At 43.7% G+C, this 26,329-nt stretch overlaps 1 protein-coding gene across 1 annotated transcript in view; it reads left to right on the forward strand.

Annotated features, from left to right (window-relative positions):
* Window positions 1-206: 206 nt before the first annotated feature.
* The window catches only part of sspo (SCO-spondin), a 124,177-nt gene continuing 98,054 nt past the window's right edge, over window positions 207-26,329 (forward strand). The window contains exons 1-26 of the mRNA XM_085173116.1: window positions 207-740; window positions 928-1,010; window positions 1,863-2,072; window positions 2,295-2,377; window positions 2,573-2,743; window positions 2,856-3,079; window positions 3,260-3,362; window positions 6,278-6,436; window positions 6,588-6,673; window positions 6,813-6,938; window positions 8,944-9,100; window positions 11,335-11,578; window positions 11,667-11,808; window positions 11,906-12,041; window positions 13,661-13,833; window positions 14,201-14,419; window positions 14,509-14,674; window positions 14,807-15,059; window positions 19,988-20,198; window positions 20,510-20,604; window positions 20,683-20,939; window positions 22,389-22,523; window positions 22,781-22,983; window positions 23,062-23,189; window positions 24,701-24,810; window positions 24,900-25,049. Of these exons, the coding sequence (XP_085029242.1) occupies window positions 958-1,010; window positions 1,863-2,072; window positions 2,295-2,377; window positions 2,573-2,743; window positions 2,856-3,079; window positions 3,260-3,362; window positions 6,278-6,436; window positions 6,588-6,673; window positions 6,813-6,938; window positions 8,944-9,100; window positions 11,335-11,578; window positions 11,667-11,808; window positions 11,906-12,041; window positions 13,661-13,833; window positions 14,201-14,419; window positions 14,509-14,674; window positions 14,807-15,059; window positions 19,988-20,198; window positions 20,510-20,604; window positions 20,683-20,939; window positions 22,389-22,523; window positions 22,781-22,983; window positions 23,062-23,189; window positions 24,701-24,810; window positions 24,900-25,049 (3,994 nt within the window). The 5' untranslated portion in view covers window positions 207-740; window positions 928-957. The remainder of the gene's footprint in view (window positions 741-927; window positions 1,011-1,862; window positions 2,073-2,294; window positions 2,378-2,572; window positions 2,744-2,855; window positions 3,080-3,259; window positions 3,363-6,277; window positions 6,437-6,587; window positions 6,674-6,812; window positions 6,939-8,943; window positions 9,101-11,334; window positions 11,579-11,666; window positions 11,809-11,905; window positions 12,042-13,660; window positions 13,834-14,200; window positions 14,420-14,508; window positions 14,675-14,806; window positions 15,060-19,987; window positions 20,199-20,509; window positions 20,605-20,682; window positions 20,940-22,388; window positions 22,524-22,780; window positions 22,984-23,061; window positions 23,190-24,700; window positions 24,811-24,899; window positions 25,050-26,329) is intronic.

The following is a 26,329-nucleotide window of genomic DNA, read 5'->3' on the forward strand; positions in this document are numbered from 1 at the left end:
AGCACTTTTTCAGCATATAGAGTATCAGACCCCGGATACCAAAGGTTTACAGGGTCCTTTGGTATCCCCCCCCCCTCCGGGTCTCTCTCTCAGCTTTTCCCATAGATGACGATGATAACATATGTGAGCCCACTAAGCACACTGTATTTCCAGCGTAAAGAAGTCCATTGAACAGATTGGTTTATATATGCCAGTAGCTCATTTTCACTTTCCTTGGAACAGCTGTGGTGACAGCTGTGTTTGATCGTCTTGGCTTAGGGTCAAAGGGTTAGTCGGGGATTGCAGTAATTCTAAAAACTTTCAGTTCCCATGTCTGTTGACATGCTTCATTGAATAAATTCCCCCAATCATCCTTCTAGAAACGCCTCTCTTTACAAGATTAGGCTCTGACAAACATCTCTTTATTCTGTGTCCGAGGCTGCACCACCCCTGCTATCAGATCACCTCCAATGTCCTCGATGTTTGACTGGGCGAGGTGAGAGGATGTTTCCTCCACAGGTCCGGTGACCAATGCCTCTCATCCCAGCTGTGACCTTGTCCTTTATATCCAATGGCAGCAGGCGCAAATGCTACTGTACATCCATTTAGTCGCCCCCCACATTTAAAACACTACATCTGAGGCGTTACTACCTCCATAAGCAAAGTATCACTCCTGTGAGGACTCTATGTTTTGGAAAGAACAAAAAAGAAAGAAAGAAAAATCCCAGAACAAGGAGTCCAATTAAAAAAGGATTGTGGAGGTAAGTGCACTGTTGGATGACAGGGTAATAGACCTATTATATATTCTGATTGGTCAACAACCTCCATGAGGGTCAATATTTGCCTTTGTTTGAGCTTCTAATGAAGTTTTTTATGCAGATTTAAAATCAAAATTTCACATCTGGAATTAAAGTCTAGCAATGTGAAAAAAGACCCATCTTTTTACAGGAATTTAAAACAAACACAAAGGAGCGAATTATGGAGAAACTACTGCTGAGTCTACTTGGTCTGCAGACAGTAATGGGGATGGGGTGAGTACGGTCAACGAATTATGAGCAGGATTCATCTGTATGAACATCTGTTACAATGTAATTCAAAACACTGATTGATGTTACAAATAAGTAACAATAATGAAAATATGAATACTTCTATTACTACTACTGTTATTATCATTAATATACATTTACTTAGTTGACTAACTCAAAAATATGGTTTTCATATTGTAGTTTTATGTTTTCAATTCCCACAGAATAAATATTTTTGATGTTATTTATATTTCTCTGGCTTTTACCGAACAATCTTCCAGTACAGACTTATTATTTCACGGTATAATTTAAAAGTTTATTGATTGAAAAGAAATTAAAAAAGAAAGAGAAGTTAAATCATCAAAACTTTCAGCTTCTTACTAAAAGTTTTTCATTCATTCGATGAGTTTGTTGAACTTTTTGGAGGCCACAGACGCCTTTTTCATAGCAGTATACATTTTAAAATAGGCGTCGATGTGCTGAAATATGTGCCTGTAGATCGTAATGTTTTATTAAGCTACATACTAAGCTGAATAATTTCACAAACTTTAAGATGTTACATTCAAAATTGAGTCTGAAGATTTCATTCTTTTTTACTCTCACATTTAGTGAGTTTAAAAAGTAATTTCTAATATTCTCAAAACAGAAAATTCAGTACTAATAATGTAATAATGTTACAGTATTAAGCTTTAGTAAGATACTTAATTCATCAGTTATACAGCAGTACTTGTGTCATTCATGAACGTGTCATGTTTCTGTATGTATGATATGTTTGTCCATCTGTTACTGTTACCTCGGTACACTGTTACAGTGACCTGGACCATGTTAAGAGGTTAAGTTAAATATATCATGTCCCAGACACTGGTGTGAACACAGGACACAAGAAAGGGTGGAACAAGTCCTGTCCCCACGCCTGCAGCTACAGGTGAGGTGTTCAGAGGTGTATCAGTACAACACCCAAGGATGGAGGCTGGATGTGGAGAGGATGCGAGTCAAACACGGGGGCGACGACGGTATAGCTCTGTACTACAAACAGCAGGGCTCCGAGGCATCCTGCTTCATGTACAAGTAAGTGGCTCGTTTGGTAACTGTCAGTTTGTTCAGATCAGGGGTTTTATGGGCACTGTTTAGATGAAGTGTTGATACCTTTGGTTGTGCTTGTAAAATACAAGTAAATTACATTTAATTTAGTCAAAAATGCGACAGAAACCACCTTTGATGACAGCAGCTAGTGTGGCAGCTAAAAGAATGCACAAATGACCAGTTCCCGGATGTTTCTGTTCACCTCAGACCGCCAGAGATCCAGAGCCAGATGCTGAACAAGACAGCGAGAGCATGTTGTGAGGGCTGGGCTGGCCCGCGCTGCTCTGAGGGTGAGGACGAGAAACCAAAAAGCTATTTTCATCGAATTTTGTACATCTTATAAAACGTATTTTGATATTTTCAGTTGCGAGTTTGTTTCTTTGTCTTAAAAAATAGTGCTGTCACGTTTCTTCAGGTTAAAACTGCACTTACATTTTCTTTCTATGTCATTGTTCTATAATGGTCAAACTCATCCTGACTCCTAGCTGTGGGTGTGCGTGGTCAGTGCTACTCTACGTGGAACTGTGTGGAGTTCCCTGGAGTTCATAATTCCTCACTTATGCCCATGGAGCAGTGTTGCAGCACTCTGTGGGGACTGAGCTGGAGGAATGCTTCAGACCACACATGTTTGTCTTGCACTTACACTTTGCTTCCAGGTTAGAAACCATGCACATTTATTTATTTACTCTTCAAAATCCTTCTCCTTCACATTTTGTCAGTAATATTGCAGCTGCCGGTGATTCCAGATATTCTTCTTCTTCTCTTCAGATTCCCAAACCTCTCCTCTGATGCGCTTTGGACTGCCGGGTAGTGCCAGCGTTCCTCAGAGCTCAGCCACCTGCATGTCCTGGGGTGGAGTCCACTACCGTACCTTTGACAGGAAGCACTTCCACTTCCAGGGCAGCTGTACTTACCTGCTGGCCTCATCTACTGATGGCACCTGGGCTGTTTACATCAGTACAGTTTGTGATGGGAGAGAAGACTGCAGTAAGGTATTATGTTCCACACACTTCTGAGATGGTTTGGATCAAACAGAAGCAACTTCACTGCCACACAATTCAATCCAGTGCTCAAAAAATTTGAGGTTTCCACACAGTGATTAAATGTGAACCCTTCCAACCTCTTCTGTGCATTCATGTTCTTCATATCTGTCTGTGGCTCTTTGCTTTCAGGCACTAAGGATGATGCTGGGTCTCGACTTGGTTGCAGTACATCACAGGAATTTGACCCTGAACAATCTGCACGTTCCAAACGGACAGCCACTTTTTCAAAATGGTAAAAATATTCTCAGATATAACTCGGAGCTCTTTCCTTTCCTGTCTGATTATTAACATAAGATAATGTGACAATGTGGCTAAAAATATTCACACCCCTCACTTAGAGGTCGCCATTAGCAGCAATTACAACTTGACAGTATTTGTGAGCATGGTCCCTCAAGCGTTCGGAAGTTTCCACAGTTTTTCTTGGTGAAATTGTTCAAGCTCAACTAGATTTAGTGCAGAACGTTGGTGCACAGTTGTTTTCGGGGCTGTTTCAGTGAATCTGTTGGGTTGAGTTGGGCTCTGGTTTGGCCCAAAACCATAGCTGGGTTACACACAGGGTAGCTTTCTAGTTTTGTGTTTAAGGATTTCTCCCCAGAAGTCTCCTAGTGCCTGTGGCAGACAAACAACAGCATGATGCAGCAGCCATTGTGTTTGACTGTGGGAAATGTATCAGTGAGGTTCTGCTTAATCCTTGGTTTTCTACACACACAACATTAGGAAAGATGGTCAAATAGTTCAACCTATACTTAATCACACAGAATGCCATTGCTTCTCTTTGTCTAAATGTTGTTAGGGTACCTTTTGGCAAACTCTCAAAGTGCAGGAATATCTCTACTCATTGAGAGTGATTGATCCACAGACTGGCTCTCAATAAATAACAGATACTCCTCATGTCAGCTCATTAATGACACTCGAACCCAGGGGTGGGCAACTCCAGGCCTCGAGGGCCGGTGTCCTGCAGGTTTTAGATGTGTCCTTGATCCAACACAGCTGATTTAAACGGCTAAATGAACTCCTCAACATGCCTTGCAGGGCTGTATCCCAATTCAGGGTCTGCAGCCTTAAAGGCCGCATTTTAAGGCCGATTACATCACAGCGACTCGACGAAGGCTGTCCCAATTCAAAGGCTGCTCAAAATGCGGCCCTCAAATGCGTCCTTCATTTCCCTGAATTTTAAGGATGTGGCGGTGTAGACTTCGTGGCCCAACATATCCCAGAATGCATAGCGCGGCGGTGGTGGGTGTGGATAATTTTGACGAAAAAAAAACGGCGGATGAGGGGCGCCGAAGAGTAAACTTAAGTAAGTACTGAATATTATGTCACTTATTTATGTGCAAATGTTTAATAACGAAGAACATTAAAACATTACTGTTGGCCACATGTCGGCAAAGTCATGTGACATTAATGACGTTTGTACTAACTTGGTTTTACAGCCTTTACTTTAAAATAAACGCCGTTCAATAGCTGAGCTTAATCAGAGAATGATCAAAGCTCATGTAGAAACAAACAAATGAACAAAAGATTTTCTCCTTCATTTCTGTCAAACAAAGCTGTATGAAACGTTTCCAGCTGTTAGTATCATGGTTGCTAGGCAACCCGGGCAGCGCGACGGAGGCTAGACCGTCCCATTTCATAAGCCTCGCACTTCCAGCCTTGGCGGTCTTTAAGTACGCGGCCCTCGAGGATCGTTGAGGCTGCGTACTTTAAGGCTGCAGACCCTGAATTGGGATACAGCCCAATTCTCCAGAGGCCTGGTAATGAACTAATCATGTGATTCAGGTGTGGAGACCCAAGGTGGGATCTAAAACCTGCAGGACACCGGCACTCGAGGCCTGGAGTTGCCCACCCCTGCTCTAACCTCTCCACCACCATGGGCCAGAGCAAAGAGCTGTCAAAGCAGGGACTATAGACATCTACAGACTATAGACTGGACTGAGCTACAAGACCATCACCGAGAAGCTTGATGACAACTGTTGGTACAGTTATGTGGAATTCTAAGAAATATAAAATGATCATTAATTGCATCTCGCCTCATTGGGTGAGAATGATGATGAGAAAAGTGATGCACGGAAGAAGCTTGTTAATCATCTGAAGGCGGTTGGGACACTAGGCTGGAACAGACCAAAGTCTTGCAGCAGCTGCAAGGCCCCCCCTGCTCAGGGCGGCACATGTAGAAGCCCATCTTAAGTTTGACAGTGAAGATGTAAAAACTCTGAGAAGACTTGGGAGTAAGTGCTGTAGTCACATACAACCAAAACTGAGCTTGTCATGTTTGGAGTAAAAGAAATGCATATAATGACCCAAAGAAACACCATCCCCATAGTGAAGCAAGGAGGTGGCACCATCACACTTTGGGGATGTTTTTCAGCTAAGGGTACAGGAAGACTTCAGCACACTGAGGGGCTCACTGAGATCATGAATGAAACCTTCTTCCCTGAGATCTTCCAGCACGACAATGACACAAAACAGACCACCAAGGAACAACAAACGAATGGCTAAAGAAGCAGCCGATTAAGGTCATGGAGAGGTCTCGACAGTCTCCAGACTTCAGTCCTACAAAGCTTTGAGTTACTAAGCAACAGCCAAGAAATCTAAAGGATTTAGAGAGTTGCTGTAAAGAGGAGGGGCAAAAATCCCCCCCTGAGGTGCGAGGTGACCAACTGCAAGAGTAGTCCACCAAGTACTAAGTTATGTTTTGCTTGGGGATCAAAAACTTAAGATAAGATAAGATAAGATACCTTTATTAGTCCCACGAATGGGAACTTTCATAAGGCTTATTTGACGCAATAACATGTTTTATGAGTTTTTTCTGTCTATTCTATTTCTTTTCATTAAAATCAAAAATAATAAAAATGAGAGAACATTTGTGTCTTTTTAAGAGAGCAAACTTATTAATTTAGCAAATAATTATTTCCCCCGCTGTAGTTACCTTTCAGACCGAAGCCATTTGCCTCTAATTGCTGTGACCGACTGCTCGTTCCAAGCTTCTCCTATTTGAGAACAACACAGGCTACTCAGCTCTGGCCGCATTCAGTGCTGCAGAAATGTCCTTTCATTTCCATCCTTAGACAAAATGACATTAAAAGCCCCACATTTCTGTGCACTGGCTTGTATCTAAAAGTGTTACTTTGTATTAATTGCTTGCAGGAGTAAGTGTGCATTGGCTGGGAGACTTTGTGTTTGTGGAGAGTGGCCTGGGGGTCAGAGTAAAGTTTGATTTGGTGAACACAGTATACCTGACAGTGACCGCTGAGCACATGGCAGCCACCCGGGGGTTGTGTGGAATCTACAACAACAATGCCGACGGTGAGAGAAGTACAGACACACTTGCAATCAAAGAAGGGTTTCTTTGTCGTTCTTTCTTGACGTAACTTTACTTGCTAAATGTGCTTTCAAATTTTAACCGTCACGCGCAGATGCTTTACATTATTAACCTTTATGTGTTTGTCCATGGTAGATGATTTCACCACAATGGGTGGATCCGTGTCCCAGTATGCTGCCAGCTTTGGCAACTCATGGAAAGTTCCGGACCAACACAGCGAAGTACTGCAGTGAATTCGTTTTACTTTAACTGCAACATTTTAGGCTTTTTTTGTCATTGTTACTTTCTTTTATGAGACGGGCCATATTGGCAGTGTTTTCTGAAATGCATTAGTGAGACTGTGTCCCATGCTTCCCTCAGGGCTGCAGTGATGCAGCTGAGCTTGGTCACAGCTGTGACGTGACAGGAGACACTGCGCTGCGTCAGGAGGCAGAGTCGGTGTGCCGCCGACTCTTGGAAAACCCCTTCACTCATTGCCATCCTCAGGTCAGAGACCTCTGATGCTTTTCAGTCACGTAGCATATCCTTTTCTTTTCACAGGATTTTTAGCTTCTAGGTGCTGCAGTGTGATCTTCAGGTGTTGTTAGAGGTCAGAGGTTTGCATTAAACCATCATGGCATGAATTTGGGGCTTTTAGTGTTTTTTTGATGTGGACTTTTTCCAGGGTGAGATGATTGCACACCCCACATCTTTAATGACCTTATAAAGCGAATATTGGATGCAACAGTTTAAATTTATTTGGTATTTTCTGAAAATCAAGGGTGAAAATTATACATGCAAGTTTGAATTTATGCTTATATTCACTGAAGTTTTTTAATAAGCGTGCTGAAGGTTTTGTACTTGACCAGAACAGAGCTTATTAACTTTTCATTATTGAGCATGTTTAACTACAACTGGTAGTTTCTCTTTGGATATTTGGTTAGAATGGTCAAGAATGTCACAGGAACCAGTGAGGACCAAGCCGGCCATGAACTGGAAACACAATCTGTTACTGTCACAGACTGAGAGGATGGCAAGTCTCAATTCAAAACCTTCAAGCTTGACTGAAAAAATGCAGCTTTCTATTTGCACAGCCGGTTGGCTTCTGGAGAAGACCTTTATGGTCAGACGAGACAAAGATAGATGCTTTTGTGTCTGTTACGAGACGCTTGGTGGAATAAAAGTGAAGCTTTTTTTAAGAACGCTGTATTAACTGCCAGGCATGGTGGAGGTAGTACCATGCTCTGTTTGGCTGTCACAAAGATGGAACAATTAAGAAGGTGGACTATCTCACAGCATCACCTCAAATCAACAGATGGTTTAAATATGGATGAAACTGGGACGAACAGGACAATGGTCCTAATTGTCCTGTTCGTCCCAGGTTACACCTGGTAAAGCAGCAACGCTGATCATTTTAATAAAGATGAAAGAATTTAAACAGTTTTTAACTCTCATGATGCCGCAGTGATCGTTTGACATTGAGATGGAGTTTAGGACCCAGATTACTCCGCAAGGCTCCTGACTACGGTAGCTGTGATGCTCCGATAATCCATCAAGTGGTGCGGCTTCACAGTTTAGCAAAGTCGCGCTGAAACATTTTTTGACAGATTTCTGAGCGCCGTGTAGCACATGAAATTGATTTGAGGTCAGTAAGCCCAACAAGAATTCATACATAAGGTGAGCTGGATTATAAGGCGCACTATCGATTTTTGAGAAAATTAAAGGATTTTCTCAAAAAATAGGAAGTGTGCCTTATAGTGCGGAAACTACAGTATCTGCCTGGAAACCAACCAATTTAAATGAATTTTACTTGCTCTGCCAAGAAGAATGGTCCATTATCCAGCTAAATGTGACAGAGGCTTGTTGATGGCTGGTTAAGGTGCCAAGTGCTGAGGAGCATTCAATCAAATATTAGCAGGGGTGTATATTTGAGCCGGTCGAAGTAAAATAGCTCGTGTGTGAAAATCTCAAATGAATTTAAACTTATGCTTCTGATATTTGTCTCATAAAGTCATTAAAGATGCACCAGAACAGGTTAAAGTAACCATGAAAAACTCAGAGCTACCATGACATTCACGTCCTTGATGAGTTTGTCAACTTTTGACCACAATTGTAAATGTTGTGTAAATGTACATTTCTCTGAACACCAGGCTGTAAAAAGCTACTCGAGGTAAATAACTGACCAAGTTCACTGTTACAGTTCCAAGAAAGGGAAGGGCTGTACTTACTGTATTAAAGACCAATGACTTGTTATAGATACAGTGTGATTAACTTGTGGTAAATAAGGCATGAATCGTCTATTTCCCCCTGTCTTTACTTGAAGCCAAAGGTGTATTTATTATAATTATAATATCTTAAAAATATATTTGACTTTTATGACTTCAAACAGTAAATTTAAATAGATTGATAGCACAGTTTACAACAAGTAAACAGCATAATGTCACAATAATAACACAACCATATCAAACAATGTGTTTCCTGTAAGATCACTTTGTGTTTCTGTGTCTTTCAGCTGGACCCAGCAGCCTACATAGACACCTGTCTTTACCTGTTTTGCAGCCTGCCAGCCAAAGAGAGGGAGGGGGCAGTGTGTGACACCCTGGCTAGCTACGCCCGAGAGTGTGCCCAACAGCACATCATCTTAATGTGGAGGACACCCACCCTGTGTGGTAAGGAAATGTCTCAAGTCTCCTCTATCCTCCCCTGCCTTCTGCTCTCAGAGGGATCTTGTGTTACATCTGATAAATGCGACGACACCCAGTCGTTGCATTTATCAGATGCAATGCAAGATCATGCAAGATCAGTCAGTGGATCAATTCAATAAAATTGCTTACACAGCATTTAGCTAAAGTTTGCTAACATCATAGATATAAAAAAGGGAATGTAGCCAACATGATGTCACATGATGGTTTGACTCACATTTTGAAGCCTCTGTTTCAGCATTCTTGGTTGTAAGGAGCCTCGTGTCTCTATATTGCAGTTGAGGCCAGTATGGTAATGTAGTGTCAGGGTATATAATTTGTGTCCAGACTTATTCAGCTAATGCTACCTGCTTGGTTAGCCAGAAGCATCCATAAAATGCTATGGATGCATTGCTTTGACACAGAAACCTGGATTTTAATTTAGGGTCTGTAGGTTCTAACTTTATTTTGAACTCAGTAACAGTATCTATACTGTGGCGGTCAGTTCTGCATTTTGGGGCAATGAGTCTTTTGCTGCGTGTGCTCCGATGGTCCATCATTCATTCCATTCAATTTTATTTATATAGCGCCAAATCACAACAAAAGTCGCCTCAAGGAGCTTCATAGATACAGAGAAAAGCCCAACAATCATATGACCCCCTATGAGCAGCACTTTGGTGACAGTGGGAAGGAAAAACTCCCTTTTAACAGGAAGAAACCTCCAGCAGAACCAGGCTCAGGGAGGGGCGGGGCCATCTGCTGTGATTGGTTGGGGTGAGAGAAGGAAGACAGGATAAAAGACATGCAGTGGAAGAGAGACAGAGCTTAATAACAATAACAATATCATGGGGGCGTGCATGGGGTGGGAGGGCTTGTCCATGATAGAAAGAAGCTTTTTTAGCATTCTCCTCTCAGACACCTCCAGGTTCTCCAGTCTGACACCCAGGACAGAACCAGCCTTTTTAATCAGTTTGTTCAGCCTGTTGGCATCAGCTGTCTTCACCCCACTTCCCCAGCACACAGCTGCAAAGAACACGACGCTCTCCACCACAGAGTGATAAACATCGTCAGCATTTTCCTACCAACATTGAAGGACCTGAGTCGCCTCAGTAGAAAAAGCCGGCTCTGCCCTTTTTCGAAGATAGCATTGGTGTTCTTGGTCCAGTCCAGTTTATAGTCCAAGTGTACCCCCAGGTACCGGTAGTCCTCAACTATCTCCACATCAACCCCTCTGATGGTGACAGGGGTAGGAGGAGGAGCCTGCTTCCTAAAGTCCATAATCAGTTCTTTTGTCTTTGTGATGTTAAGTTGTAGGTGGTTAAGCTCACACCACTCGACAAAGCTGTCCACCACACTCCTGTACTCCTCCTCCTGTCCGTCCCTGATGCAGCCCACAATGAGCGACAGCTCTTCAGTCGGATATGCTGTGGTCGACAGGTTAAATAGTCCATAATCCAACCTACCAGTGGGGCGTCCACCTGCATTTGAGCCGTGAGCTTATTCCCCAGCAGTGATGGTCTGATCGTGTTAAAAGCACTGGAGAAGTCAAAGAACATGACCCTCACAGTGCTCCCAACAATGTCCAGATGAGAATAAGCCTGGTCCTGCAGGTAGATGATGGCATCCTCCACGCCGATATGAGGTTGATAGGCAAACTGCAGGGGCTCCACGAGCAGACGCAGATGTTTCAGGATGAGTCTCTCTAGCGTCTTCATGACATGTCAGGTCAGAGCCACTGGCCTGTAGTCACCGAGGGTCAACGGGTTGATCTTTTTAGGGACAGGAACCAGGCAGGATGTCTTCCAGAGTGATGGGACTCTCTGCATTTCCAGACTCATGTTGAAGATCCGATGTAGAACTCCAGACAGCTGGGAAGCACATCACCTGAGGGCCCTGGGACTGACACCGTCAGGGCCAGCAGCTTTACTGGAGTCTGCCCAATTCTCTTTTGATGTCATCTGCTGAGAGGGACAGGGTGAGACAGTCTGAGGGGGCAGGAGAGGGGGGAGGAGAAAGGAGAAGATGGGAAGAGCTGGGTGTGGAGACTGGAGATGCAGGGCAGTCAAACCTATTGAAGTGCAGATTTAGGTTGTTAGCACTTTCGACGTCCCCATCCATCCCAACACCGCTCTTTTGTCTCAGGCCTGTCAGATTGTCAATATTGTCCTGATGAGAATCTCGCTATAATAACGCTGCTTTCTCTCTTTTATCTGTCCTTTCAGACCGTGTCTGTCCCAGAGGTCAGGTGTTTTCAGACTGCATATCCTCCTGTCCTCCCAGTTGTACTTCTCCACAGCCCCCCGCAGCCATGGGCCAGTGCAGGGACGAGTGTGTTGGAGGATGCGAGTGCCCTCCAGGCCTCTATTTTCACCAGGGAAGGTGTCTGAAAAGAGATGATTGTCCTTGCTTTCATCGCAGACGCACATACCAGTCAGGGGACAAAATACAACAGAAATGCAACACCTGGTGAGGAGGGAGTCTTTTCCTGTCAACTCTTCATCGTTTACCCATTTTGCCCATTTACGTTCAACTTTTTTTGCCTTTACCTTGACAGTGTGTGTAGCTCGGGTCAGTGGCAGTGTACTGGGGAGAAGTGTGCAGCAGAGTGCGCCCTGATGGGCGGCTTACAGGTGACCACTTTTGACAAAAAGAGGTACTCGCTGCAAGGAAGCGACTGCTCCTTCATTGCTGTGGAGGTGAGCCATGTGTAGAGAAATGCAATCAAACACATTTGCTTACACTATGAGGCAGATTTGCGCATTGTTACTTTGTTCTTATTCTCTGTGTTTTCAGGACTTTGTTGACAGGAAGGTAGTTGTGAGTGTGCGCTGTGGAGATTGTACGGCAGGGGGAGGGGAAGGAGGAGGGGGGTGTCTAAAGGAGATGTCAGTAACAGCTCTCCGGACCACAGTCACCATCACAGACACCGGTATAGTATGAAGGTTTGCTTGATAGATCACAGGAAATCAAATCTAGATGTGTCTAGTAGTTTGTTTCTCTTACTGTTCTCTTTAGGCTCACAACACAGCTTTACCCAGCATTTAATGCTGCTTTAGACCATCGACTGTATGCAAAAACACCAAAATCACAAACAAGCTTGTGTCCAGTTTGACAACTTTAACTATATACCCATCGATGTCTAGGGATGGGTATCGTTTAGGTTTTATCCGAAACCGGTGCCAAACCGGTACTTTTGAAATGGTGCCGGTGCTTAAACGATGCTCGAATCGGTGCTCGAATTGGTGCTTAAAGAATGGAGAACACAAACTTTGTCCAAAAACCTCTCATGTTCAGCTGTTTTTTTGTAAAAAGATAACAATGTTAGCCTTTTCTGCAGCTATGGGGCATATATGGTATCACTCTTGGCTGGAAGCAGCTTAAACAATGGAAAAAACACAAACTTTGTCCAAAAACCTCTCATGTTTAACTGTTTTCCACTTTTTCTTTGGTCATTTTAGCCTTTTTGGCCAGGGTGAAGGGAGTATCTGCCATCAAACAAGAAGACAGCTGCACGTAACTACGACGGTGTTTGCTAGTTCACCTTACATGCATTAATGTAATAACGTGGTTAGCCTACTCAACGTAAATTACACACGAACAACATTAAGCTACTCACGCAGAGAAGAACGGCTGCTGCTGCATCATCATCCTCATCATTTCTGCTACACTGGCATAGTGATGCGCGAATCATGAACGAATCGTTCAATAAGAATCACTTTACTGACTCACAAGCCCAACTGACTCACTGACTCATCCCTGTTGCTGTTAGCAAACTAATTTCATTAGTAGAAATATATCTAGCTTATAATTAAAACTGTGTGGAAAAAAAACAACAGCCAGTTTGTTAACAAAAACATTTCTGCTCTGAACTGGAAGAAAAAACCCTGAGTAGAAGCTCACATCAAGACAATAGCTCCTCAGTTCACAGTTGCGTCACTCTGCTAACATGCTAACAGCACATTTGAGCTGCTCACCCCCTCCCTTCCTGTGCTGAATCGTAGCCTAAGCGAATCACTCAAGGACTCACTCACCCCCTCCCTCCTGGCTCAAAGCTTCTTCTTCTTCTTCGTAGCTCTGCTCTAAAACAACGTACATACCTGGGCCCGCCTACTATTCTTGGAAAGGTAAAACGATTGGCTAGAATCCAAAGTGTATCACATCTCAGGACAAAAAAGCACCGAAATAAAGCACCGAAATGTGCGCTGCTTTTCGGTCTGGTTACTACCGTTTATGACAGAACCGGTGCCATTATCAATAAGTCAGTTATTTACAAAAAATAATAACATAGTTTTATGTAGTTGTTGCAAACGTATTCACCTGGGGCAAAGGTGCGAGATTGTTGCTATTTGAGGAACTGCAGTTTTTGGTACTTTTGCAAGGACTTCTTTTTACAACCTTGCAGGCTGCAGCTTGCGTCATAGTGCAGCATTTTTGTGCAATCAAAGCACAAACAGGTCTTTATAGTAGACACTGTAGAGCGTCTTGGACTTTTAGATCAAATGTGCTGATTGCATTCTGATTGGTTACAGCTGATATTGTTACCTTCAGGTACAGTGACACTGAATGGCCAGAAGGAAGCGGTGCCCTTGGTAACAGGGGATCTAGCTGTGCTTAAGGCCTCCTCCTCATTTCTGCTCATCCAGATGTTTGGAGCCCAGATTCTGTGGTACCTAAATGGACCCCTGGCCTTCATCACCTTGCAGCCTGGCTTTGGAAACAAGGTGATCTTCAAACTACTCCTAGTGCTTTCATTATACTGTCCAATTGTAACATGGTTCAGAGGTCCAGTTTAGTGACCCAAGTTAGCTTCTGCAGATTAGCAAATTAGCTGTACAGATGTCACCCTCAAGTTATAACATCATTTAAGTGGGTGTTATATAGAAATGCCCCAACTGTAATTTTGTCACAGAGCCAACCTGTGATCTGCAAAGAAATAAGACACGTTCTATTATGTGGAAGCTCAAAAAGCAGAGCGCTAGGGCCAGGTGGTAGGCACTAAACTCTAAAATTACCATAAAACACAATGTTCAAGCAATTCCATAACATGGGATCAATCCTTCTATGTTGGACATGGGTATATATGACAAGGTGCGTGGCCTGTGTGGAACACTGACCTGGAACCAGCGTGACGACTTTACCACCCCAGAAGGAGACGTGGAGAACAGTGTGACATCCTTTGTGGCGAAATTCACAACAGAGCTCTGCGCCCTGCCTGGAGGAGCTACACCAGAGGCCTGCTCCACGTACACCCAGAGGCGACAGTATGCAGAGACTGTGTGTGCTGTCATCCACAGCCCCATCTTTCAGGTCAGTGTGATGGGTACTTCTGGTCATCTCTCACGAGTTTGTCGCCTTCGTTTTTATTCACACCTGCACCTCTATCTCCGATTCTACAGTTGTGTCACGACGTGGTGGAGAGGGAGCCATATTTCCGTCTCTGTCTGTCAGAGGTTTGCAGCTGTGTGCCGCAGGGAGCCTGTCACTGCACCGTCCTCACTGCCTATGCCCGACACTGTGCTCAGGAAGGTGTTGTGGTCCAGTGGCGCAACCACACCTTCTGCAGTAAGCTGGAGGACCGTTGTTTGTGTTGTTTTGAGGCTTTGAGGGAAAAGTTATTACTATTTAGAGACCAAAAGAATGTTTTTTCTGATACAAACCAATGCTCTGCTACGCTATCTCGTCCTTTCTCCCCAGCAATGCAGTGTTCAGGGGGTCAGGTGTACCAGGAGTGCGGTCGCACTTGTGGGAACTCATGCTCAGATTTGAGACACGGCTGGAGCTGTGATGACAGTCGCAGTCAAAGATTGTGTGTTCCAGGCTGCCAGTGCCCACCAGGGCTTGTGCAGGACCAGCAGGGTCAGTGTGGCCCCATCTCTTTGTGTCCATGCATGCAAGGAGCAGTGATGTATTCACCTGGGGCCGTGGTTCAAAATAACTGCAACACCTGGTATGTAGTCAAGGAGTTTGTCTCACCTTTCTGCCGCTACACACTTTGATCATGAAATACGTTTAGATTGAGAATTTTTAAATCTTTTATGAAATATTAAAGATGCAGATGTACACAAAAAAAATAAACACTTCGTAAATGCATCAGATCTCAGTGGGGAAAAAATCATACTGGATATCAATACTGGTATGGACTGGTCAGGAACCAGAGAACGAAACATCATTTAATGGAAATGAAGACTTCCAACCTGCAGATGGCTAAATTCAAAGACACCCAAAATTCAAAGTGAATAAAAGATGCAGTGGTACTCAGTAATAATAATAATAATAATAATAATAATAATAATAATAATAATAATAATAATAATAATGGATTGGATTTATATAGCGCTTTTCAAGGCACCCAAAGCGCTTTACAATTCCACTATTCATTCACTCTCACATTCATACACTGGTGGAGGCAGGTCGGCCCCTCTGGCCAACACCAGTAGGCGGTAGGTGAAGTGTCTTGCCCAAGGACACAACGACCAGGACAGAGAGCCCGGGGATCGAACCGGCGACCTTCCAATCACAAGACGAACTGTAGTGTAGTAGTGAACCAGCAGAGGAAGAGAAGTAGTGATAGATGTAGCGATACCGAGTGATAGCAACATCAAGAAGAAGGAACATGAGAAACCTGGGAGGGTAGGGTAGAGTGTCTTGCCCAAGGACACAACGATCAGGACAGAGAGCCCGGGGATCAAACCGGCAACCTTCGGATTACAGATACACTTCTCAACCCCCTGAGCCACGGTCGCCCAATAGTAGTCGCCCAGTAGTTTGTATTGCCCCCATTGTGGTGGATGGTGTCCGGGGGATCTCCTCCCTGATCAGGAGCAGGGCATCACTGAGCTGCTGGACGTTCTGAGGTACACTGAGGTCAAACACAATGTCCCACAGATATTCTGTTGCATTTAGGTCAAGTGAGCGTCAGGGCCAGTCAGTGGTGTAAATTCCTTTATCTCTCACCATATGAGGCCGGGCATTGCCGTGCAGCAGGAGACTCCCAGGACTGCCTGCACCAGCGCAGGGTCTGACAGTGGGTCCAAGAAGCTCATCCTGATACTTAAACGCTGCCTAGCTTGTAGAGGTCTGCATGTGTTCCCCAAACCATCACTGACCCACCACCAATCTGTTCATGCTGAATGATGTTACAGGCAGCTCTCCACAGATTCTCCAGGCTCTTTCACATCTGTCACATGTGCTCAGGGTGAACCTGCTCTGAAAAGCACAGAGCACCAGTGGTAGCCCTGTCATTTCTGCTAGTTGGTAACTGACAATACCAAATATCAAACTGGGCCCCATGGAGCGGGGCAGTGAGTGTAGAGCCCACTACAAAATGAGTCATGCACACCGGTGACCTGCTGGAGGTCATTTTGTAGCTCTGGCAGTGCTCATCATGGTCCTCTTTACACAGAGGAACAGATACTGGTCCTGCTGATGAGTTAAGGACCTTCTTAGAATAAATGTCTGTCTCCTGGAATTGATTGATTGATTGATTGATTGATTGATTGATTGATTGATTGATTGAGTTTGCTCTCCCTGCGTCCAAAGACATGCAGTTTGTGGGGATGGGTTAATTGAAAGGTGTGAATGCAGGAGTGAATGTGGGCCCTGCGACAGACTGGCGACCTGTCCAGGGTGTACCCCGCCTCTCACCCTATGACAGCTGGGATAGGCTCCAGCGCCCCCCGTGACCCTGAAAAGGATAAGCGGAAGCGAATGGATGGATGGATCATCCAGGGGGACATTGGGTTAAGGCTGCCAGCCTTCCGACCATACAGGAAGACAGGTCAGAGAGGTATAACAATGGAAAATGCACAACATGAGGAAAGATGAAGTGAAAAAAGAACTTCCCCCAGACTGAGCTCCAACAGGGAGATCAGTTAGAGAACAGAAAATAACCCCAAAACTGATCAACAGCCCCTCTGCTACTTAACTGACCACATCAGTATCCCCTGATGTCCTCTGATTAATCTGGTATACTAAACTTCTGAAGAAAGCAGAAATTAATGAAGTTACTTAGGTGTCATTTTTCTTTGACCTCATATAGATAATTGCTTTTCTGATTTTTGTTTTTTAACAGTACATTGTAAAAGCAGCCCTTTCTCGTTTATGGCTATCTGAGTGCAGCTTTTATCATTCACCACCGGTCATAAAGACTCAGTTGAAGTAGGCATGTTTCATCATTATTGTTTGCAGAGCTACAGTATCATACTGACCCGGTTTCATGAACAAAGTCCTGTTTTATGAGTGCGGTAGGCGAGGACGCATTGTTACAGACTTGTGCCTGTTCATCAGTGAGGAACAGGTCGGTCTCTTTGGAAACGCCTGACGTTGTGAGCCTGGCCGTAATACCTGGGGTAATTTGAATTTAGCTGTACCCTTGTGAACATCTGCACAAGTTAGCATTTGCCCAACTTTTATGTCGTATACGGTGACTTGCAAAAGTATTCGGCCCCCATGAACTTTCCCACATTTTGTCCCATTACAGCCACAAACATGAATCAATGTTATTGGAATTAAACGTGAAAGACCAACACAAAGTGGTGAACACGTGAGAAGTGGAACAAAATCATACATGATTCCAACATTTTTTACAAATAAATAACTGCAAAGTGGGGTGTGCGTAATTATTCAGCCCCTGAGTCAACACTTTGTAGAACCAGCTTTTGCTGCAGTTGCAGCTGCCAGTCTTTTAGGGTCTGTCTCTACCAGCTTTGCACATCTACAGACTGAAATCTTTGCCCATTCTTCTTTGAAACAGCTCCAGCTCAGTCAGATTAGATGGGCAGCGTTTGTGAACAGCAGTTTTCAGATCTTGCCACAGATTCTGGATTGGATTTAGATCTGGACTTTGACTGGGCCATTCTAACACATGGATATGTTTTGTTGTAAACCATCCCATTGTTGCCCTGGCTTTATGTTCAGGGTCGTTGTCCTGCTGGAAGCTGAACCTCCGCCCCAGTCTCAAGTCTTTTGCAGACTCCAAGAGGTTTTCTTCCAAGGTTGCCCTGTATTTGGCTCCATCCATCTTCCCATCAACTCTGACCAGCTTCCCTGTCCCTGCTGAAGAGAAGCCCCCCCAAAGCATGATGCTGCCACCACCATATCTGACAGTGGGGATGGTGTGTTCAGAGTGATGTGCAGTGTTAGTTTTCCACACATAGCGTTTTGCATTTTGGTCTCATGTGACCAGAGCAGCTTCTTCCACATGTTTGCTGTGTCCCCCACATGTTTGCTGTGTCCCCCACATGTTTGCTGTGTCCCCCACATGTTTGCTGCGTCCCCCACATGTTTGCTGCGTCCCCCACATGTTTGCTGCGTCCCCCACATGTTTGCTGCGTCCCCCACATGTTTGCTGTGTCCCCCACATGTTTGCTGCGTCCCCCACATGTTTGCTGTGTCCCCCACATGTTTGCTGCGTCCCCCACATGTTTGCTGCGTCCCCCACATGTTTGCTGTGTCCCCCACATGTTTGCTGTGTCCCCCACATGGCTTGTGGCAAACTGCAAACGGGACTTCTTATGGTTTCCTGTTAACAATGGCTTTCTTCTTGCCACTCTTCCATAAAGGCCAACTTTGTGCAGTGCACCACTAATAGTTGTCCTATGGACAGATTCCCCCACCTGAGCTGTAGATCTCTGCAGCTCGTCCAGAGTCACCATGGGCCTCTTGGCTGCATTTCTGATCAGCGCTCTCCTTGTTCGGCCTGTGAGTTTAGGTGGACGGCCTTGTCTTGGTAGGTTTACAGTTGTGCCATGATGGCTTGAACAGTGCTCCGTGGGATGTTCAAGGCTTGGGAAATCTTTGTGTAGCCTAAGCCTGCTTTAAATTTCTCAATAACTTTATCCCTGACCTGTCTGCTGTGTTCTTTGGACTTCATGGTGTTGTTGCTCCCAATATTCTCTTAGACAACATCTGAGGCCGTCACAGAGCAGCTGTATTTGTACTGACATTAGATCACACACAGCTGCACTCTATTTAGTCATTAGCACTCATCAGGCAACGTCTATGAGCAGCTGACTGCACTCAGACCAAAGGGGGCTGAATAATTACTACACCCCACTTTGCAGTTATTTATTTGTAAAAAATGTTTGGAGTCATGTCTGATTTTGGTTCCACTTCTCACGTGTGCACCACTTTGTGTTGGTCTTTCACGTGGAATTCCAATAAAATTGATTCATGTGACAAAATGTGGGAAAGTTCAAGGGGGCCGAATACTTTTGCATTCACTGTATTTAAATGACTGCAACTGCAAACTATAGACGCACATAAGAGTGTGATGCATACTTGGTGGTGCAAGAGCTCTGATGAAATCACTCTATGTTCCTGCTTGCTGATACAGGATAGGTTGATTTCATTGCATTTCTTCACCATGTAACGGCAGTGTGCATTACTCTGTGGGTTTAAGTAACTTACCGATGGCTCAGATTCGTTTCTCTCTGATTTCTAATATATTAGGACATGTTGGTCTGTACAGAGTCCGTTTTGTACGTGACTTGTTTCCTTTGAGCTGGTGATATCTGTCTGGGTAATTGCTATGAGGAAACAGGGAAATTCTGGTTAATCATTAAACAGATATCGTAAATGACATACAGTATATCAGGTCACGTTAAATGAAAAACACTGGCTGTTGATTCAAGTGAATCATTAAGTGATTCTCGTCACGCCTCAGCTGCTGTTAAAGGAGAATAAAAATGTATGGATGATAGTTTAATGTCATCACTATGAAGTCTGCTTTATAGTGTATTCACTGTTTCCCCTGCTAAACCAAACTTGTTAATAACAACGTTTCAGTAATAATCTTTAATAGACCTATAATGTCTTGGTAATACCATTCAGTAGATGTTCATACTAACTCAGCTCCCTCGTCTCTTCCCTTCATAGTGTGTGTGAGCAGGGATTGTTTAACTGCACTCAAGAGCTCTGTGAGGAGGTGAACCAGTGCCCTGGCACTCTGGTCTACTCCCCACGCTCCTGCCTCCTCACCTGCTCGAGCCTGGACCCTCCTGGCCAACAGCAGGGGTCAAGCGTCACGCAGTCAAGCTGCAGAGAGCCCCTATCTGGCTGTGTGTGTCCACAGGGGACTGTCCTACTAGTGAGTGAAAATGTTTTTGTGCAGGTTTATGTTGCTGTAGGTTTATGATGTGGTTTCATTTCTGTTCCAGTCATATCCTCCCGAGGCCCTGCCTATTAATGTCTGTAGGGTGCTAACATGGCTTATTTCAAACAGCTGGTGAACTGAGGAGCTTCACTAAGGGCCAATATTAGATAGATAAGGATTATTTTCAACGTCAATCGTGCAAAATTTTATGGTGTTTTGTGAGTTTAGAGACAAACATCACAACGAGAGCTGTACTCTTTGATCATGACCGACATTTTCGTACTTTACATCTTCTTTCCCTTCAGGGCGACCGCTGTGTTCTGCCAGATGAATGTCCATGTCACCACAATGGTCGACTTTATTACAGCAATGACACCATCACTAAGGACTGCAACACATGGTAATGTATGAGCTGAGTGCATCAAAATTCTTTAAGATATAATAATTATAAACGTATTCTTTTCATTTTTCCCTGCAGTGTGTGCAATGAGCGTCGCTGGCACTGTGGCCGCTCTGCCTGTGCTGGTGTATGCGTGGCAACGGGGGACCCACACTATGTGACGTTCGACGGTCGTTGCTACTCTTTCCTGGGTGACTGCCAGTACGTGTTAGCCAGGGAGACCAGCGGCTTATTCAGCGTCACGGCGGAGAACGTGCCGTGTGGAAGCACGGGAGTCACCTGCACAAAATCAGTCACCCTCAGTCTGGGAAACACGGTCATACATCTTCTAAGAGGTAGAGGGCTCAATGGTGCTGCTAAATGAGAGTTTATATCCAGCAAACATGGCCCCTTGGAACCCATGTGAGAGCAGAATACTGCTTTAGAAAAAGCCCCCTTATTCACAAGAGGTCACCACATAGTTGATATGTCAGATTTTTACACCACATACCCAACTACTACACTCAAGCTAGAGACCTTCTGATTCATACTCAAACATGTAAATCATTGCACGGGTAAGCTACTTGCCCTCAAAGGCAAAACCCCGAATGTCCCATCAAACAAGTTCGTCTGTGATCTGATATCTTGAGTTTAACTTAACTTTTACTGAAGTTTTGAATAGGGATGGGTATCGTTTAGGTTTTATCCGATACCGGTACCAAACCGGTACTTTTGAAACGTACCGGTGCTTAAAGAATGGAGAACACAAACTTTGTCCAAAAACCTCTCATGTTCAGCTGTTTTTTTGTAAAAAGATAACAATGTTAGCCTTTTCTGCAGCTATGGGGCATATATGGTATCACTCTTGGCTGGAAGCAGCTTAAACAATGGAAAAAACACAAACTTTGTCCAAAAACCTCTCATGTTTAACTGTTTTCCACTTTTTCTTTGGTCGTTTTAGCCTTTTTGTCCAGGGTGAAGGGAGTATCTGCCATCAAACAAGAAGACAGCCGCATGTAGCTATGATGGTGTTTGCTAGTTCACCTTACATGCATTAATGTAATAACGTGGTTAGCCTACTCAACGTAAATTACACATGGACAACATTAAGCTACTCACGCAGAGAAGAACGGCTGCTGCTGCATCATCATCCTCATCATTTCTGCTACACTGGCAGGGCTAGGGGCCAGGACTCTCCTCTTTGGGTTTTTGGGGGATGTTGCTAACTCCGGGTCGATAACAGGCACCACACCCGCAGTAGATGTGCTCGGTGTGAGGTCTCGCAGCAAGCTATCAAATACGGCGCATTTCTCGGCTTTTAAAAAAACGCTATGCGTCGCCAGGTGTTTCATCAGATTCGAGGTGTTACCTCCTTTGACAGTATCACAGTATCAGCTTAAAGCACTTGTTGCAGCTGCTGAGTTTGCATCTTTTGCTGTGAAGTACAGCCAGACTTTTGACCGCTTCGCCTTGGGCGTTTTTAATCTGTAGCTCTGCTCTAAAAGAACGTACGTACCTGGACCCGCCTACTATCCTCGGAAACGTAAAATGATTGGCTAGAATATAAAGTGTATCACAGCTCAGGAAAAAAAAGCACTGAAATGTGCGCTGCTTTTTGGTCTGGTTACTACAGTTTATGTCAGAACGATACCGGTACCCATCCCTAGATTTGAATCACTTGTGTGTTCTTAGGTGCTGTTTTTATCAGACATGACTCACAAATGTGTCCTATTTCTATTTTGGCAAAGTGATCGTACTATGTGAGGAAAGTGAGGGTCTAATTGCTAAACTGTCTGTGACATTAGGTAATGCTGTGACAGTAAATGGGATGCCAGTTAGCCTACCAAAGTCTTACAGTGGCAGTGGCCTGACTTTGGAAAAAGTTGGCCTGTTTGTGTCCCTCTCGTCACGTCTTGGAGTCACTTTGCTGTGGGATGGAGGTAAGACGCACACATATAAACTAAATATAAAAGATCCTTTGCAGAAAATACACAGAAAAACATTGAAATACTTAAAGTGACACGCATTTGCTCCTTTAAAGTAGGGATTTAAGTTCATCCCTACTGGCCGTTAGAGCGATTGCAGCCTGTCACAATTATCAGTATTTACAACAACATTAGTATATGTAGTTGCCATAGTGTCTGTGCCTTGCTTAAAAAAACTAATTGCTGCTTGCAACTTGCATTTCTTCTTCCAGGTATGCGTGTGTACGTGCGTTTGGCGGCCCATCTTCATGGTCGGGTCGGGGGCCTGTGTGGTAACTTTGATGGGGACACAGAGAACGACTTCACAACACGGCAGGGAATTGTGGAATCGACAGCCGAGCTGTTTGGAAACTCTTGGAAGTTCAGCCCATCCTGCCCTGACGTGGCAGACCAGGACCTCCGGGACCCCTGCGCTGTAAGTTCACATTCACACACACACACAGGGATTTTTGGTTTTAGTCTGCGTTACAAGTTCTGACACTGCCTTCTTCAGCTGAACCCCCACAGAGTGACATGGGCCAGGAAAAAATGTGCTGTGCTGACTCAGGGACTCTTCTCAAGGTGCCACCCTGAGGTGCCCTTTCAGCAGTATTATGACTGGTGTGTCTTTGATGCTTGTGGGTGAGTGGCAGCGCTAATCTATGCAAGACATATTAAACCTAAAAAAATATATACAGTATTTTTCAGACCATAAGGCGCATTAAGTGAAACAAAACAGTCAGATAAGTCAAATTTTACTCAACTCATTCTTCTTGCTTTCTCCACTTATGTACCATTGATTCATTAATGCTGAATTCTCTGCAGCTGCTCTGTTCCCATGTTGTTGCAGTATATTAATGACTAACCTCGTATTGTGGATGGATTATCTCAGTTGTTGTGCTGACTGAAGTTTGGTCCGTTTACAGCATCCTGCCATGTGATTGCATTTGTCTCTAACCATCGGGAACCCTCACGTTAACTTTTATCAAGTGGAAAAAAGTTAGCGTTCATCCTCCAGCTTCACTGTGTTTATGTTATGCTAACATAGCTGTGTCGCTAGCGATCACGTAGCACATCATTATATACCAGCTAGCCCAACTTCAGTAACCCTACAAACATCACTGCTGTTTAGTTTTCTGTCTTCATTTATGTTGGAAGTGATAGCAGAGCTGTACGTTTTAATTTTTGCAGAAATCTCTCAGTCAGAACATGCTATATCATGTTTAGGTGGAAGCTAGCGAGCTAACTTCCTGCTAACTTCTAACTCTGTTAAATGTAATAAATCCTGTTTTCATGGATGCCTGGATGTTAAACTTAATTGTTACACCTGGTAAAGCAGAACGCTGATCATTTTATTAAAGATGAAAGAATTTAGACAGTTTTTAACTCTCAGTGTTTGTTTGACTTTGGGACCTGAAGCGCACGGAGTTTAGGACCCAGATTACTACTGACTATGGCAGCCGTAACGCTCAGACAATCCATGAAGCGGTGCGGCTTCATAGCTACCAAAGTCGTACTAAAACATTTTTTGACAGATTTTTGAGCGCCGTGTAACACATAAAATCGGTTTGAGGTCAGTAAGCACAGCCAGAATTCATGCATAAGTATTATAAGGCGCACTGCAGATTTTTGAGAAAATTAAAGGATGTTAAGTGCACCTTATAGTGCGGAAAATACAGTTGTATCTAGCGTATTTATAATACTGCAAAGTTAGTGGAGTAATCTATTTTGCACTTTATCATCAGCTGTATCTGCTGTGTGAAGTATCTAGTTTCACTTTACAGATTTGTTTGAGTAAAACGGTCCGTACCCTTTTGCAGTTTTGTATAAAATGTAAACGTTAGCAAACAATCCCTGTTTTTATGAGCATAAACTGAAATCTGATTAAACTGAGGTAAGAACAATGACTGTTTATGATATCAATTATCATTTGGTGAAAGAAAATTTTACTTGACCAAGAAAAATGCAATCTTCAGTCACTGGGTTTTAGTTAAAAAAACTGTACGCTGTTACAAAAATGATTACAGGACTGCCACAGCGAAGCATGCTGCTTATACAGCAGTTAGTAAGGAAAAATGTAACCAAGTCATTCTAAAACTGTGTATTTGGAGAAACAGTTTAAAGGTAGCTTTGTTGTTTGTCACGTGTTTTAGCTGTGACTCAGGTGGAGACTGTGAGTGTCTCTGTACAGCCATCGCTACCTACGCCGAAGAGTGTAACCGGCGAGGGGTCTACATCCACTGGCGGTCCCAGGAGCTCTGCCGTACGTTGGGGACCATCCTGCACATACACCCATACCTGAGCTAATGTCCGGGGCACATTTTCTCTAACTTTAACTTCATCTTCCTGTAGCTCTGCAGTGTGACGACGGGCTGGTTTATGATCCCTGTGGTCCAGCTTGCTCGCGTTCATGTCCAACCATTCAGCAAAGTCCACATTCCAGCTGCGATGCTGTTTCCTGTGTGGAGGGCTGCTTCTGTCCTGCAGGCACTGTCCGACATGGTGAGACAGACTCTGCTCTGCCCATAGCTGTGATGTATAAAACTGAACACTACAGTTGACTCTGTATCGGTATTTTAATGTGACAAAGCAGAACTTGAAGCCACATGTCAGAAGAATGAGAGGAATGGGTGCTGAACGTGCATATGTATGGGAAGTTAAACTTGGGCGATTTGCTTCTTTAGTTTAGAACTTACAGCCTTATACTACATGCAGAACAAAAACAAACTAAAAACTGAGTGACGTGCACATTCACACACACTGCACAGCAGCAGTTACTTCACTGACGAGCCAGTTTTCAGGACTGGTGCAGGAACAGGACCCAAACGTGGGGCTCTGAGACAAACAAGAGACACAAAGGCTGAAAGCAAATGTCAAAAATCCAAATCTTTCGGTTCGGCTCACTAAAAAGAGCCGGCTCTTTCGGCTCCGAACCGGCTCTTCAGGTTGTTTTGTTGCTTTAATTAATTTATTATTAACAATAATATAAAATTATGCACAAAAGGAATTAGTAATGTAAAAAAAAGTGGTTTTATTTATATATGTTTATATATAAATATATACGGTGGCCCCAAGAGACAAAACACGTACAAACTCCAAAACACATTTCTAGCATTAACTGAACTACCAAAACAGAACAGATCACTTAAATTACACAATTGAAACCATGTGTGTATTGTTTGTGTATTTATACACAAGCACTCATATATATTCAAATAATTTAAAAAAATGTTCATTTACCTGTTACTACCACACACCAAATCCGGTCGTTGATACTTCCTGGCTTGTGTAGCCACTATGTAACAAAAGCTCAACACTGCCCCCTAGCATCCTGGAGCACTTCTGTTGTATTTTGTACGTGTTTTGGAGTTTTTACGTGTTTTGAAGTTTGTATGTGCTTTGTCTGTAGGGACCACCGTAAATATACTTTTATTTATTCACTCCAAAAAAATGTAATAAATAAATCATATAATACAAAAACCAACTAGTCACAGTTCAACTTTTAACTATTTAAATTTTCAGCTTTTTCCTTTTAAACAAATTTAAAGTGAAACAACACAAAACACTGCAAACCACAACACAATTAAATATAAATTAAAATATGAAAACAAAAAGAAGATGCACATTCTCTGTCATATGGACCTGCATGAATAAGCTTTCTGAATCCTTTATCATCTGCAACTGAAAATAGTTGTGGATGATTACTATACCTTTCTAATGTGACGTTGTTGTCCCTGGCTCTCTCTCTCTCTCCCTCCCGCTCTGTTCCTGTGCTACTGTGA

Source organism: Neolamprologus multifasciatus, chromosome 9 (genome assembly GCF_963576455.1).
Source record: "Neolamprologus multifasciatus chromosome 9, fNeoMul1.2, whole genome shotgun sequence".
Classification (NCBI taxonomy): Eukaryota; Metazoa; Chordata; class Actinopteri; order Cichliformes; family Cichlidae; genus Neolamprologus; species Neolamprologus multifasciatus.